At 32.0% G+C, this 16,817-nt stretch overlaps 1 protein-coding gene across 3 annotated transcripts; it reads right to left on the bottom strand.

Moving 5' to 3' along the window:
- Positions 1–2,026: 2,026 nt before the first annotated feature.
- LOC130636269 (uncharacterized) lies at positions 2,027–9,056 on the bottom strand. Of its 3 annotated transcripts, none has more exons than XM_057445935.1 (9): positions 8,899–9,056; positions 7,495–7,610; positions 6,791–6,958; positions 5,558–5,827; positions 5,069–5,377; positions 4,459–4,761; positions 3,543–3,815; positions 2,526–2,816; positions 2,027–2,167 (listed from the first exon to the last, which is right to left on the bottom strand). In XM_057445935.1, exons 2-9 carry the CDS (start codon positions 7,559–7,561, stop codon positions 2,076–2,078), a joined length of 1,773 nt encoding a protein of 590 aa, XP_057301918.1. In that variant the 5' UTR covers positions 7,562–7,610; positions 8,899–9,056; the 3' UTR covers positions 2,027–2,075. The 3 variants fall into 3 exon arrangements, with proteins under 3 accessions (XP_057301918.1, XP_057301919.1, XP_057301917.1); XM_057445936.1 differs by having other exon boundaries at positions 7,495–7,607; positions 8,899–8,981; XM_057445934.1 differs by lacking the exons at positions 7,495–7,610; positions 8,899–9,056 and having other exon boundaries at positions 6,791–7,428.
- Positions 9,057–16,817: the final 7,761 nt, after the last annotated feature.

Below are 16,817 nucleotides of genomic sequence, written 5' to 3'. Positions count from 1 at the left end.
TCTAAATATAATATACGAAATTTTTCTAGAGGATTGTCCTTAATCTTAATTTTCATTAAAATCTCACACCTTTCCCGAATTTATATTTTGTAAAATATTGCGTGCATAAAAACGAGGCAAATCTTGGAAAACATTATTAGCGTTCATATAAACATCGAGGAAGACAATACTATGAGAGATATTGTGCTTAATAAAATTAAGGAAAATATAAAATTAGTCTTCGATGAAACTTAAGAAAAGCGTGAGGGAAAACATGGAGGGAATGCAACCGTTTACGATAAAAGAAATTGAAATGCATCGACAAAATAGTGGTAAACAACACGGTGTGACGATTATTAAGACTTTGGAGCGTGGCAGAAAGTTTAGGGATGAACTATACATATCTGCTGATAGCATTTTCACATCAACAACTACATTTGCTCCAAGTAAAAACAGAATTTTTTTAAAGACTTAGTTATAGTCAGCCCTGTAAAAAGTAATACTGACAAAAAGGTATCCATCTAACGTTATATGATCCTAGAATTAATGATAGTTTGTGTAACATAAATCCAAGAATATTAAAACTGCAAGAAGATATGCTTACACCTAGCCGTTCAGTAAAGTCGTTTATAGTATCATCAATTAGTTTTCTCTTAACATTGAATTCTCAGTTTTGATAGTTTCTAATTCATCAGGAGTGAAAAAACCAGGTTGTTCTTCAGTGATCTCAGCAGAATCAGATGAAGAACTTTCATATGTGCTTTCAGAATCTGTTTCGACTACTACTGGAAGTGCTCTTTTTTCAGCCTTTTCCTTTTTTGTGTTGTATTATTTTGTTTGAACGTAAATATATATGGCACAGAGCCATTGATTAATGTTTTCCGTTCACAACCAAAATCTAATTTTACACAGTGTACTTCAAAGTGGACTTCGCATACTTTTGTGTTCTTGTTTACTGTGAACACACACATCGCTACCTCCCCTTCTGCGATATCTTGAAATGATGCTTACCCATTGTTTTCTCAAACTTGGATCCGATGGAAATGAAAACATTCCAATGCCTGTTTAACTCTGGGTTTATTAAGAGTAGAACTTTTGCATAACAGTACGCAACAAGAGTTACCAGGTCGAGAGGTCGATATACCTAGATAGATTAAATTATGATAAATTTCTTGCTGACCTTTCTGATTGCTACTCGCCATCACAAATACATATTCTTCTTTTACAAGACAAGTATGTTTTTAAATATTATAAGTAGTTTCGTTAAGAAAAACCTGCAATCCTTTAGAAAAATACACAATAAAAGATCATTCACAACGCATAAAAGTATCACACTCACCAGCTGTATTTTTAATGTTTACAAAGTTTACTAAGAAGTGCCTCGTTTCCATGCAGATGATGTAATCGATAATTTAAATTCGGGAAAGGTGTATTCTTTATGCGCTAATTTTAATTTTTAATTTTCGATGACGCCAGGATTTTTTCTAAAATTTTGGATATTGGTTTTTGAAGCGAAACTTTTTAAGCTTTTTAAATTATAGACTTTACTGTTACCAATAAAAGAATTGTACTTAAAAGATGGATGGCACTATTTTTTTTATATTTTTTCCTAAAATTAATTTGGTGCAAATACATCCTGCAGTTTTCAAATGTTTGTTACTGAAATTTTTGAGTAACACGAAACGAATTGTCATATTCACATTGAAAATTTGATCTTTAGCAAAACAAATTTTCTCTTTTTGTTCAACATTGAACACCAGGCTACTCTCGTTTTCAGCAGAGGCTAAACGTTATATGGGTCCTGGGTTCCAGGTTGTGTACCTACTCATCACATTTGTTTACGTATTTTGAGAAATAAGCGCCCCATTTTATAAGTTGTCACAGTAATTATTAAAAGGCGGAGCCAATATCAAATTTTTATCCAGTGGGCGTACTTGCAGGAGGGTGGCACTTTATTCAGAAAGTTTTTAAAACTTTTATTACCGCCTTCCATGCAGCGCTGTGTCGTGACGTGATATAGTGTGCGTCACTAGAAATCAAAAAGAAGAGCACTTTGTGTATTTTTTAAAATAAATTACTATGGTTAAAAAACAGTATTAACAATAAATTAATAAAAATAGCATTAAAAAGGTTAAATAATACGAAGCTGTCATCTGCCATGTTACTGACGTCATTTTCTGATTTAAGGCTATAAAATAAATAAATAAATTGATACGAACGACAAACTAGAGAATTTTAGATCCAGTGAAATACTCACTGATAATGTTTCACCGCAGCTACGACGAAAGGGTAAACCGACAAATCACACTAACTTCGTGTGTGTGTGTGTGTGATTTAATAAGACAAAGTTTTAATGAAATTTGAAAATTTAACTATATTAATGTCTCATTATAAACCAGCCTGCTTCGTCAGAATTTTCTGATCCATACGTTGTCATTTTCTTCGATTTCTGAGAGCAAAATTGGAAAGCAAACTACTTGTTCCCCTTTATTCCCATGTAGGAACCAAGAGAGTGGGAACTAAGTTGTTACGTATTTTATACTTACTTTTTAGTGAAAATATTTTCACATTTGACCACTTCCCATACACACGGGAAAGATTTCTTTCGACAATAATACCTCTCACTTTTGCGTGGTATGTTATATCGTGTTTTAAAAAATCCAATTTGTAAAAAGTATTTGATGTGAAATATTGTTCTATTTTTGTATCTGCGGAAGATATACATAACTCGTAATGTTTGAAATAATTGCTAACTCGTTTCCAGACTACTGTTACGTCTTTGATGTCGGTGTAAGTAACTGTTACTATAGAGGGAGCTGGTACTAGGTGATTGGAATCTAAAAGTAAAAATAAGATGTCAGTGGAAACATCGATCTGATGTCGTTTTGTTTTAATGATGAACCTAATGGTCGCTTCATAATAACTGATCAACGTAGTAATTAGTGGCTAAAAGACCCTGGGGACGAGGATGTTAAAAGCTTTGTTTATTTTCATTTATGATAACGGAACTCCTTTTCTTCATACTTTTTTACAAGGAAGTCTATATTTCATCTGAGGCTGGGCGTACTATTTTTTTTTAATACATAAATATCGATTAAAAGGAAAAAACCGTTTTGAAAAATTGTTGTAGTAATTCAAGATTTATTTATTTATTCATTTGACAAATGTTTTGGATTGATGGCCATTAGTGTGTTATCAACATGGGTCCTTGAAATAAATAGGATAAAAATATTAGTAATAATAAAACAAGAAAATGTAAATGTACAATAAAAACGGTGAGTATAGAATATATAAACAGCAGAAAACACACAGACCAAAATACCACACTAGAATCAATTTTTTCAAATTCTCAACCTCAGTTTTAAATCAGCAGATTAAGTTAAAAGAAAATATTTTGAATTTTTTTTTTATCCTTTTATGTATCGAGATTATAGACCTATATAATGTCCAAACTTCGTACATCAAGTGGAAAGGCTTGTACACTGGCTAGCTTTAAACATAAAAGCATTTTGTGGTGAGATATTGCTTCTGATGACAAATGACATACAATGGCGTAGATTTACCTGTGTAAAATCTTTTTATAGGCGACCACAAAGTTTTTCTACCATATTTTGCTACCATCTGAATCTGATATTCATAACTTGTATTTGGAGTTAGTCTATGAAGTTTGAAATTGCTTATATGTTTATTTATTTTTATCATTTTGTTCATACTATGACTACGTAAACGCATTTGATAACGTAAAATGTCTGTCCTGTTGCTCGACTGCCATTTTATAATAACGAATGCTGATGATATTTCATGCAGGTGTATGCTTGTGATTGGTTGTAGCGGTGCTAAAATTACATTAACGAATATGTGATATAACAGAGAACAAAAATGTATACTCATTTCCAGTATCCTACTAGTAAGGAAACCCAGCATAATCTCACCATCAGAAAATCGGAATAGTTAAGGTAGGAAATATAACGCTGGGTCTGAAACGATTTTTCTGCGGTCAGAATACTAACCGCACTTTTTGATTAGTTACTTCTATTGTTCCTTGCTAACGTGATCAATATCGGGACATTCTTCGTATTGAGCGCAAATGGCCTCACTCAACAATATAACTATGAATATTTCTCGTCTTATTTAACAGGATAAGATGTGACCACGTCGGATTTATGCTCCTTGGTTGAATGTAATTCGGGGTTTAAGGTGGATTTGAATTTTATAGATTTGCTGTAACATATTTGTTTGCGTCTAAGCTTTCGTTTGAGAGAAACTGAATTTGATATTGTCAAAGAAAGCTTAGTTAAACTAGGCTAATATTCTACAATAACTAAAAAGAAAATGCAAATATCGAAGGAAATGTATTTAGCTCTATTTCTGTAATTTGAAATAAAAAAGCACAAAAAGAGATGCAGTTTAAGGTCATTTCAAGTAGGGCTGAATCTTTAAAACTTTTGAACAAAATTTGATAAACATATGTATTAATACCTGTGAATTGAAAGGTGTAATATGCAGACCAGTTACTGTACGAATAAGACAAGTTGTAGCCATTTACTATTCCTCTAACTTTTACTTTGTACCAATTCCATTCTGTAAAATACTTCATGATATAAATTTGATCTCGTGATTTGGAAACATTAACGGCAAACATCTCCCTTTCGGTGTTATTAAGACTTTCACAGAGAATTTGATATTTCTTAACGTCCGTTCGTCCATGGATTGAAGTCCAGCTTAAATGGGCATTTTTTCTTCTCAATATAATCTTTATTATGACTGGAGCAGCTGGAGGTGCTGAAAAGAATGTTTCAACTTATACGAATTCTAATTGAAACTGAAAGGAACTTTATTTCAATGTATATTTGTTTGGCTTCCGTCAATGCAGATGATGGATAATAAGCCAGACATGCTAAGGCGTACTAGTTACCACTTTTTTTTTTTGGTGGGAGACGAATCTCCTCCAGAGATAAGATCAAAGATGGAATGGTTAGTAGATCATACTTCGCCAACAAAAGTAGAATAAAATTAGCTTTGCTTTTGATCGACGTAAATTTTTATCAGCCAATCAAATTACTTAAAATAAAATAAAAAATTATCCCACCTTTTTTTGTTTGAAATGTTTTTTCAATAAAACTCGCGGTAATATTTTCGCCCTTCAGCATTGCTTTAATTTTCACGACATAATTTGAAGATTCCGTCAAAGCATTTGAAGTAAAAACCTCTTCTTTTGGATGCGTGATTATATATTCTAATGTTGTATTTTTGTTATGTGTATCCAATCCTTTAACTTGTATAAAATAAATAATTTGTTTCTCTTGTGTTTTGCTGACGTATGCTGATTTCCATTGTATTCTAACACCTGTGTCTGTCACATTGTCGATGAATATTTTTAAAGGTGGTCTTCCACCAGCTGAAACAGTAAAGCACCATTTACATTAAGGAAACATGCATATTAGATTTCTGATTGATACTTTAAAATAGAATGGGCTAAAAAATACCTCATGCCTGTGTATATTCAACGGTGATTTTAAGAAATTTAATGCTATAAGAGCAACCGTGGAGAAGAACTTGCGTTAGTTAAAGTACTTACGTAGATAAATTGTTGTTGGAACAGACCACGGTCCAGCGACTCCGTTTTGAAAGTGACATATAGATAAGGTGTAATTGTAACCAGTTTTCAAGTTTCGAAATAAAACAGTTTTCTCCTCAGTTTTCACATTGATATTTTTAAATATATACAGCTTCTCCTTAATGCTGTTTTTCACTTTGACTTTGTATATGTCCGCACCAGGGATGGACTTTATTTTAACTTTAATGGTGCTATCACTAAGTACGGAAACAGTCAACGGTTCTTTTGGAGCTAAAAGAAGAAAGTTTGCAAATAACAACAATAAATGGTACTGCGAATTCCATTTCAAGCTTGTATGTGGTATTATATTCGCCCGTCATGATCAGAGGTCTGATCGCGGTGAAACATTCTCTGTTGAGAATGAAATACGGATGTGCTATGATAAATATTCACCTATGAATTTCGACTAGTTAGAATTTCCTACAAAGAAATAAAAACATTGGTTCAAAATTTAAAATCACTAAAATGTTGACCAGCGATTGTTGCAGACATTATTGCTTAAACCAACTGAACCAAAACTATCAATATGAAACAACTTGTTTGCAAAAATAATCTCTGTACTTTGTTCAACATAGTAGTTATGGTTACAACACTTAACAACTAAAAATTTCCCTACAGTCACACTAGACTGGTACCGTTACGTACTTCACTGGCCTCAGTAGTAAAAACGGAAGCCAAAAAAGGGGTTCATTTTAAAATTCTACCGACTTAAAAGCCGTTAAACAATAAAAGTTGGTTTGATAAATTTTTCTTTATTTCTTGGTATTTATTGATTGTTATTGTAACTTAATTAAAATTAATTAACGATGAGTGATATGAGTAATGATGAGTAATTATGTTGTTTATTTTTAAGAAGTTAATCTTTGTTTGTTTATTTGTTTGTTTGTTTGTTGTATTGTTGATTTGCTAGTTATTTATTTATTTATTTATTTATTTATTCGTTTTTTTTATCTCTGCCGACATTCACACAGACCAGTCAGTAGTACGCAAACAACATTTTTGCACGTTTACATCAACCCATAAAAATCCATCGAAACTCATAATATTTACCATCGACTTTGCAAAAAATAAACAAGTGGCGCTTCGTTTGTTTTGTTCAAAGGTGACGTTATTTACTTCTAATCTTAGGATCTGGATACGAAGTTACTAACGTCGCTAAATTTAGTGAAAGTGACCACAGTATCAATACATTACCTCTTGTGGTTGCTATTCTTTTAGCATGTGTTATGTTTTTTGTGTTTATTTCACGGAATTTTTTGAATAATTTTTCGCGTTCCAAAATTTCTTTTTTATCGATGCCTAATGTCGCCAACAAACCATTCAAATCATGAACTGTAGTTGGCCTCGTGTCGTTGGTGCTTGCTAAACACACAAAGAAAACAACAGTAAACAGGGGAGACAGTACACAAACGAGGGTTGTAAGCACTCGGTTCATTCTAGATCAAATACCATTGAATTGAAAGGGAATAAAATTAGATATTGAAAATATTGAACGTGCCTTAGCCCTCTCGCTAGCTATACTACTGTGAGGATCAATCTTACTGGTATAACAAATTACTCGATTACCCAATTTTGACTCGGTGATATTTTGTACTGCTAACTATTTTTTTAAATATACTTTGTTTTTCCTTTCTTTTGAGAATATAAACATGCGGTATTTTCATTTTTTTGGCTAGAATAATCTCATAAAAAAGTGAATTTGTAATAATTATTTCCAAAAATTAGCCGATAAAAAGTATTTTTATTGCCTAAAATTGCAAAAAAATTTTGCTGCTATTTTTTAACGATGGGGTAGGAATATTACTATTCATTTTGTGCCTCTTCACTTCAGAAAAAAATATAGCCTTGTTAAAAGGTTATAAAAGGTCGATTATTTTTTAAAAAAGCGCTTCACTCACCATTTGTGCAACTGACGGTTAACCAGAGTAACATTCCAAGGTGAACCACTTTTCTTGTAAACCTCATTTTGTGGTGTCGAGTCACGTTGCTGGTGCATGCGTACACTTCATGTCTTCTTTATTACGGATAAATAAAAAAGTAACTGTCGCAATAAACTTTGCAAATGATAAACGGAATAATAATATGCAAATAAACAAAATCTTTATAAGAAACATAAACAAATTAGTGTCAGAATGAAAGAAAAATAAACACCATGTTTCTAGTCGTCACGAGGTTGGACATTTCGCGCGCGAAAAATATAAAAGATTCTGATTGGTTGGATACATCATAGTCGCAAGTCTTGTGACTATGGCTATATCTTTTGTTAATTAAAATAGAAGTTAAATATATATTTAAGGAGAAAATTATATTCGACTAACCAATTAAAACGTTTAAAAATATTTTGCACGCAAGTTTATGCCTATTATAGATCGGGCTTAACAAAGCATATTTTAAAAGTTATCGCTAATACGCAATATTAGAATTATAAGTAAAACATTTAAAGCCAAACCTTTATGTGTTTTTCCGCAGGATAGTTAGTCGTATCAAAATATTTATTCAGTTCCGGCGGAAAATTTGTTTCAACAGAGGAAACCACATTAAAAGAATAAAATTTAATAAAAGTCCTAGTTATGTGATTTTTCGAGTTCCAATTTCTTGATTTTCACTCTGAAAACTGCCCCACATACCTCGTGCATTGGTATTTCATGCATTCTTAACATAAAGTACTGATTTGGCAGCTAGATAAAATGCATTTTTTCATAAATTTCCCACTAATTTTAGAGTATCGTACGTTTCATGTCTCCATGACATAAGTTTTTAGGATATCTTAAAGTGTGTCCAATTTTGTAATAATACCCACATTATGTCGAATAAAAATATGATGTCTGCTTGCTTTGTGAAGAATGTCAATTTTCCCCTTCTTTAAAAGAATAACAAACGATAATCAAACATGGGCTTTCCTAAGATTTTCCTCAGACAAGAAACATTGATTAAAAGTATCATCTCAAATAACGTTTCAAAAAACTTTCTTCTATTTTACAAGAAGAAAAAACCATAATTAAACATAGGCTTTCCTAAGATTTCCCTTAGACAAGAAACATTGATTAAAAGTAATCATCTCAAATAACGTTTCAAAAAACTTTCTTCTTTTTTACAAGAAGAAAAAACCATAATTAAACATAGGCTTTCCTAAGATTTCCCTCAAACAAGAAACATTGATTAAAAGTAATCATCTCAAATAACGTTTCAAAAACTTTTTCTTGGATGCAAAGAAAATAAAAAAAATTAAAAGGGCGAAACTTACTCAGACAAAAATACCGGTATTCAAAACATACACTTTATATACATTTTAACATACATACCTTATGTTATTCTATAACGTCAAATATTTTTCTTCATTCTTATGTTATACTCTTATGTTTATAGTCTTTTCCACTTTCGTGGCTGACATCATATTGCTCTAAACGTGTATTGATTTGCGTTTACGCAATCGCTTAACATATAACTAATCTGTTTACAAATGAAAAAAAGGAAAACAATCAGCATTATTTTGGTAATTAAAAAATTTTGTTAAATTTATCCTCAAATTATAAAGATAATTAGTTTTTATATACATGCAAATCCATTTTTGATGAAATAATAGAAATCTTTAACAAAGGTATGTATGGTAACCTTCTTCTAATAATTCGGTAAAGCTTCTACTAATAAAAAATTAAAATAAAGATCAGTTATTTCGAGTTGATAGAGCTGGTTTTTCGCGCATTTTTTCACGAGTACATCATCTTGAACTTATTTTCAGTTTTTCAATGATAGGTTGTTAAAGCGGTTATATAATCAATTTTAGTGGTGTAATTTTTATGAGCATACTTATATGATATGATATGCCATTAATGTAGACAGCATGAAAACTTAACACGTGACTTTTATAAAAGCATCCCTTTATTGTTTTGTAAGTATACACTGTCTACTTCTCCGTATTGAGGAGAAGAGTGTCTTTTTGATTTCAAAGTGGTATCTATGTTTCCTTTGTTTGAACTTATAAGTCCGAAATAGTTACCAAAAAGACAAGCTTTTAACTCGAGATGTGTAAATATTGAAAAAAAACATCTATTTACATAACAATATGCTTAGTAAATTAAATACTTTAAAATCTCAAGAAGAATCATCGTACATGGAACCCGCACGTAAATGATGTAAACAATGAATTTATACGCATTTAATTTTCTTCCTAAAAGGACCTTTAAAATTAAAAATGGGTTGAGGGGAAAGAAGAATGCAGGAGACGGAATTACATCATTCTTTCATTTGTTATTTCTTCCTCCTACAAGAAAATCTACAAGATTTTTTGCTACTAAAGTCTACACTACTCTGTTTACACTCGTTCGTCTTCCGAGGAGCGTATTGACTTAATTTTTTTCCCGTGTTGTTCTTCCTTTCTCATGGAAAATTCATGATTTTCCGAGGTGGAATAAAAGACTCGTTTTTTCGTCTGTCGGTGAATTCAAAAATTCAAAAAGGCAATTTTAAAGTGGTAGAAATCTTCGATTGTTGTAAAGTATTTTTTTCTGGAGGAAAGTCTTTTCCATCTATATACCTTAATGGACCGCATATTACCGTTTATCATTTGCGAATTTCCTCCAAAATTTAGTAAAAAATTCACTTTCGGCATTGGATTTAACATTTCTGTTTTAACAGAACAGCAGCTACTGGAGGAAAATAATTCGTTACCGCCATATTCGTTGAGTGGTATCTTGCAGGTCTTTTTCCACAATCTTAAAATTTCGTATTATTCTCCTATGGCGTAAAAGTAACTTTGAAAACAATTTCTTTGAATTATGTAGAAAAGTATCGAGTATTTTGACGTCAATTTTCGAGATTCAGTGTAACTTCTACTAACCAGCTTGTTACCTACCATGTGTGCCGACTCAAAAAAGGACTAAAAAAACGTAACAGGCTCAGAAAATAAGAATGTATACAAAACCGCAGAAGTGTTAATTTTATAACATTATATTTGATGAATTTTATGAAGTCCAAAGCAGATAAGGATAGATAATACCGTTTTGTAAAAATTAAAATTTTATTCTTGTTTAGTTGCGTATATACTCCTAATAAATCTCGAATTTATAATTGATTCATGGAGTATAATGTATCAGAGAAAAAGCAGCACAACAAAAAGGCAGGGCTGATGAAATAAAAAAATATTGAGAAAATTAAATGCATATATTCTCACTACACCTTTTAATTACAATAAAAAACGTCTTTCCCAGAGCTCGAGTTCCTTTTTATGTTAAAATACTGAAAAGAAATATACTCTCGATCAAATCCACAGCATATTCAGCCCTGTTCACACTGAAAGTGCTAACGGAGTTAATAAAGAGTTAAGCGATATTGGCGTTAGTAGAAAAAGGTGTTGTGATGTTAATGTGTTAACAAAATTTCATTCACACTATATCAAGGATATGACACCGTCTACGCAACGCCATTAACGCCGTTGATCCTCTTAACACCCTTAATATGAACAAGGCTTAATCATCTTCTATGGTTTAGCACAGAAAAAGAAGGTTCATGGAAGTGAAAGAAGATGATGAAGAAGGCACTGCTGAGGATAAAGTCACTGTAAAATTTTTGAATAAAGAGTTGTGGCAAGCTATTTAAGGGCTTGTCACATATTCACTATTTACAGAAAGTGGAGAAGTAGGAGCAATGGCTACAAAGTTTTCTGTGTTGTTCAATCAGAGCTCACTCGCTTCTTAAAGCAAGATGCTAAAGCTTACTGAAAAGAAGTCTTTTACTGTGAATTTCCTTTGACAAAATAGAATTCTTCTGTACCCAGACTAGTTTTTTATTTAGCAATGTAATGCCTGCATTGGATATTTTCATGGTATAAGTAAATAATTAAAAGTTTTAACGTTGTTAGAGATTGTTGTCTCTTCTTCCCCTCCAACCTTAACAATGTTAAATTATCGCCAGAGATACGTATAGCATTGTTTTGACTTACTTGCCTGCCACACAAGCCAGTTGGTGGTCTGGATGGAACCAAATAGGCTGGAACCTGTACCTGAAACCTTATCATTACAAGCCGAATGCACTACAACTACACTATTTTCGCCTAGAGCGGTGTAAAGTTTATCATGAATCGTCGGAACTACACAGAAAACTACTTTTTGCAGTTGGAAATTTGACAATTCTTAGCATAATAATATTTTACTCGAATTTAAGCATAAGAAAACCTGTTATGAATGGACAGAACCTCGTTTTAAAATGCTGATGGAGATTTACTGAATTTCAGGATTTACTGATCTTACAACATACCAAGCCGTTACGTTACACTGATTCTTATCAACTCGAAGTGATCGATGTGGGATAATGGCCTACATCTAAACTTATCTTCAACATTTTATAGGGTAGTTTATTTTTCAACATTTTATAGGGTAGTTCAAATGTTATAAAATGCTGTTCGTTCCGCGTTGTAATTTTTTTTATTCAGGAGTGTTTTTCATTTATAAAACTACTGATTTTTTTAAGAAGTGTATTTTAGAATTTAGCTTGCCTTTTTATTCTTTTTGCTGCGAAGTTTCTTCCTAACCGACCTACATACCTATCAGACACATTTCCTGCCAAATTCCGTACAAAACACTTGCGTCCACGTTCTTAATCCACCAACGTTCAGATTATCACGATTAAAAATGTTTGTATATAACAAAATCTTTACTATGTCCACATTGCCCGATGACGAGAGAAGGATCTTACGAAATATTGCAAACGTAAATCCTCCATGACAAGCAATCATATCGTTATAGAAAACACTGGATCGACGAACCAGAACATTTTTCAAACTACCTCTCACGGTTTGTAGGCGATTTTGATATTTTTTATTATGTATTCCAACAGACATAATACCTACTGTATTGCAAAATATAATTTAACTGTGGCGATTTAATTTATCCTGTTACAAAAAGGAGGGCGATATTAAGTCTAAATGTCACACTACGATTTTTTTTACAAGGAACTGTCCCTAAAAACAAATCGAGTTAAAAATTTACAATGATACTTTGCGAGATTTTACCTAATTTTGAACTAGCAATTTTCAAAACCACCAAAGTCCAGAAAGACATAAAAGAAGGTTGTCCATCGCTTTCTAATATATGAATAGAATCAAAAAGTTAAAAAATATACTTAAATTAAAAATACATTAAAAAAGAAGGGAATTAACAACAATTGTGAAGATATTTTGCACAAGTACCACTAAAGATTTCCTGTGACCAACGCCCTTGTTGACAAGCCAATGAATTACATTGTGACAAATTGTTGTTTCGAATGCAAAGTAATTTCAACTTTAAAAGAGGAACTTGTAAACAAAAATGTGACAAATCTAAACAAACAAAAAGTTGCAAATATCTTCCCGCTTTTTTAGACACCCATATAAGATTTTATTTATCTATAGAAAAATCAAAAACATTTGTCAAAAAATTAATGCTATTCCGCAATATTCTGCTATTTCAAGAAAGTGGAACTGACATTTCTTTCCTGTTTAAGATAAAACGGTTGACACAATAATTGACAACCCATCAATCATACATTCTTATTCCACTCCTCTGTACTTCCCACTTTTTAAAAAACATACACGCTTTATTATCAGCAAGCTGTTTAAATCATTCTCATTTTAAAAAATTGAAGTTGCTTGCCAATAGGTACATATGCGACAATGTGAGGTGGCGATAAGAATGGATGAAGGGAAAGTGTGACTTTGATCTTTTTTCTGTATGAACGCATAAGTTTGCTACTTCGTTCTCAGGGCTCTTTTTCTCTATCTGACTTCTCGGACTATTTCTTCCCGTGATTAGAGATTTTTAGAAAGATTATTTTAACCAAGGATTGTCCTCTCACCATTTCACAGAACCCCTCCCTGCTAACGCTCTGTCGAGATATTGTTGTGTTCCTTCCCTTGCGTATATAGAGGGAGGTTATCAACACGATTAAAGATATGATTTGTCTGGCTAAGCTTGAAAATTAAAAACTGTGTTTAATCTAGAAGGATAGGGTAAATAAAGTAGTCAGAAACATGGACATTTAATATATAAAAGTCAGAGTTTGTATGTGTGTGTGTTTCTGTTTGCATGTGTCACTTCTAATTTTTTACCGTAATTCAATTGGCAACTTTTGATATCCTAAAATGTCGAATCCTGTGCACTGTAAGTTTCCTCCCTGAGCTAAGTAATATAGTTACTGTTCCCGTGATTCCGTCCTAGCCAAATAGACAATGTCCCCAGGTTACTGTAATGAATAGAAATGTTTATTTTCCACGTAATATATTTCTAAAAATTTCAAGCTCGATCCCAGAGCCTAAAAATTACAGATCTTGGGATCAGCGTTGAAATTATGTTTCTGTTCGTTTTTTCATTAACCAAACTTCCAAATTCTATCTTCTCCGTTACAACATCTCATATCAATTCGAAGCATGATCTATTAAGTCAACCTAACTGCAAATTTTTGTGTAGGTCAAAATTTGATTTGCTTTAAAAAAATATATAATTATATATTTATTCATTATTTCAGGGTTATGTGTAAACGAAATTGGTGTAGAACCATAGCTAAATTGTTTTTACAAGCTCGTGAGCTTGTATTTAAAACGCAATTGTGTCCCACAAGAATGGAAATCTTTGCCTCTCTGAGCACCGAAACGGGAGTAGTCGTGTGTTCGAATCTCATCCTGGTAATTATTTTTACTTTTTTTTGTTGCTGTTATATAAGATAAGTGTTCAAAATCATTTTGTAACTAACCGGTAAAGTAAAAGTGTCTCCACCAAAGTTTACAAAAGTGAATGTAGGCAGAATGAAGGTCTCCCAAATGTCTGGAAAGTAGTCTGCAAAAATTTCCACAACATTACGCAAGAGAGAAACGAAGACTTATCGACCATCAACTTTCTGCATTCCTCTTCTGGGCTTCACGTTTGAGGAATTTTCCGTTCAACACAAATCAATTTTGAAAAATAACTGCATAGTGCGTAACAAATATTATTGCCTATCTGAATAGAAAATATGCTGTGTATAACTTCGTAACACATCACAATCTGATAGATAGCTTTTTGTAAATTTTATTGGCGAGTTTGTCTACGTATGTCATACGTCTTGTTATGGATTAAAAAACATCGTGACACTTCTGAAGCATTGTTAACACCATGTTGCAACTAACAACACGATGAATGATGCATTTTTTAATTATTACTATGCGTAGATATAACGTTGGTTTCACACAGTGATAAAGTACACTCGTGCTGATCACTGCAAGCCAAAGTGAAAAGTCATCATTTCCATTCTTAATTTTCATTCCATTTTTGTCAACATTATCAGTTAAGCCATATATACATTTTAAAACATTTGGAGCTAGCTTGCTTTCTTAACCACGAAACTGAAATCTGGGACAACAAATATATAAAATAGGGCTAAATAATAACTTTTCATCTAAAAATATTTATTTTTATTTATTTTAGGAATATTTTCAAGATAGCCTTTTCAGAAATATATAAAAATTTGTTATCAACATGAACAGTATTATTTTACACCATACCGGTGTAAAGTAATAGGTAAAAGCTAAGACAAAACATATGAAAAGTCCAGAAAAAACGTAACGACTGAGGATGTCAAAAGCGATTTGCCACGAGACACTAAAGCACGGAATACTCAATGAGACAAATTCTAATAATGTTGTATCTAAAAACTCAGACGTGGCCCTTTGCGTAGATTTAACTTATATAACGTATTTGGTGTTATGCGCGACTAGACAGGACATCAACACAAAATCACTTATGTCTTTGAGTGGAAGTTTTATATGAAACTGTGACCCTTTTTTGTTTATAGACAATAGTAGTGAGATATTTAAATGAAACTTTAGCTTTACATGTTATGGGAAGCTATTGTTATTTCAGCGCAAAGCTAGAAATGCTGTTACGCAAGCAGTGGAAAGACAATAGAGAAAATATAAGAATACTACCGCAATTGTTGTCATTAACAATAGAAAAGAAATAATTACTTAAAATGAGGAAGAAATTAAACTAAAAATAACACCAAATTTCAATTTCAATCACAATTTAAATCCTGTTTTAAATTTTCTTATCATTGTTCATTTTTGTACATTTTGTTTAAAAAATACCGAACTGCTTTGTGAAAGCAAGAGTAGGAAAATCAATACTTTCATTCCTTTTTAAGTAAGAAAATGTGGACTAGATATTCAGAAACACCAAGTTAGCCGCAATTCTATGATTTCTTCGTGCTATCAGACTCAGCGAAACCGATGGAAAGGGAGGAGGCAAAAAAACATTTAAACACATAAATTACCCAACTTTGTAATTCATAACATAACCAAACTCTTTTAAAAAGAAGAAGTAGGAGCATAAATAAATATCCCTAAAATTTTTCTCATTTCAGACAGAAAACTGATGTAGAAATGGAAAAACTGAATATCACTGGATTTACACTTGGCGAACCTAGCTTGTCTATATCGAAAGAAATGGAACATATGCCATTCTCAACTAATATTTTTTAAAAATGTCGGCGAGAATGACTTTTAAAGTTAAAAATCTCATTTTTTAGAGGTTTATTGGGAACATCTAAGCACTTTTTAATACAAAGAAAATTTCATTATCAGTGATATGTATATCACTGATTACATTCTCTTGAACAAGCTCTTCTTTTCTTGTTATTATTAATATGATTTATAACTTGTATTACAAGCTAAAATACCCTCTTTGCGTACGTCTTAATTAACACTCGATTTGATCAACTAATTGGGTATATTTCATGATGAAATGACCATACCAAAATAGCATGTGGAAATGTCAATCATCAATGAAAACACACAGTCCACAAGAAAACAAACATGTTAATTGGTCACGCAATGTTTAAATGACACAATCGAAACTTTTCATGTTCTTCAAAATGTGCAAAAAGTGTGAACGTATGGGAATCATTGTTTTACGAAAGAGAGGAGACATCTAATTCTATTTTTATTCGGTTTTTTTTTATTCTACCTATTCTACCTAAAAAACACGATTTGTTACTTGGGAGGGGCGGTGGTTCAGAAAGTATTGTACTTTAACAAGGCCGAACTTAAATGGGGCCAATATCTGGTCTGGATTATTACTGATTTTGAAAAGCAGTAAAAAGCGTGCGTTTGGATAACAATTTAAAATTGTATTTTTAAAAATTCCGAGTGCAAATTATGGATTCACAATTCCAACGTTGAAGAGAAAAAAGATATGGTTTGCATTAACACGCTGATCTT

Source organism: Hydractinia symbiolongicarpus, chromosome 3, assembly GCF_029227915.1.
Source record: "Hydractinia symbiolongicarpus strain clone_291-10 chromosome 3, HSymV2.1, whole genome shotgun sequence".
In the NCBI taxonomy this organism is placed as follows: Eukaryota; Metazoa; Cnidaria; class Hydrozoa; order Anthoathecata; family Hydractiniidae; genus Hydractinia; species Hydractinia symbiolongicarpus.
Note: the sequence above shows the minus strand (reverse complement) of the source record. Positions and strands in the feature narration are given on the sequence as shown.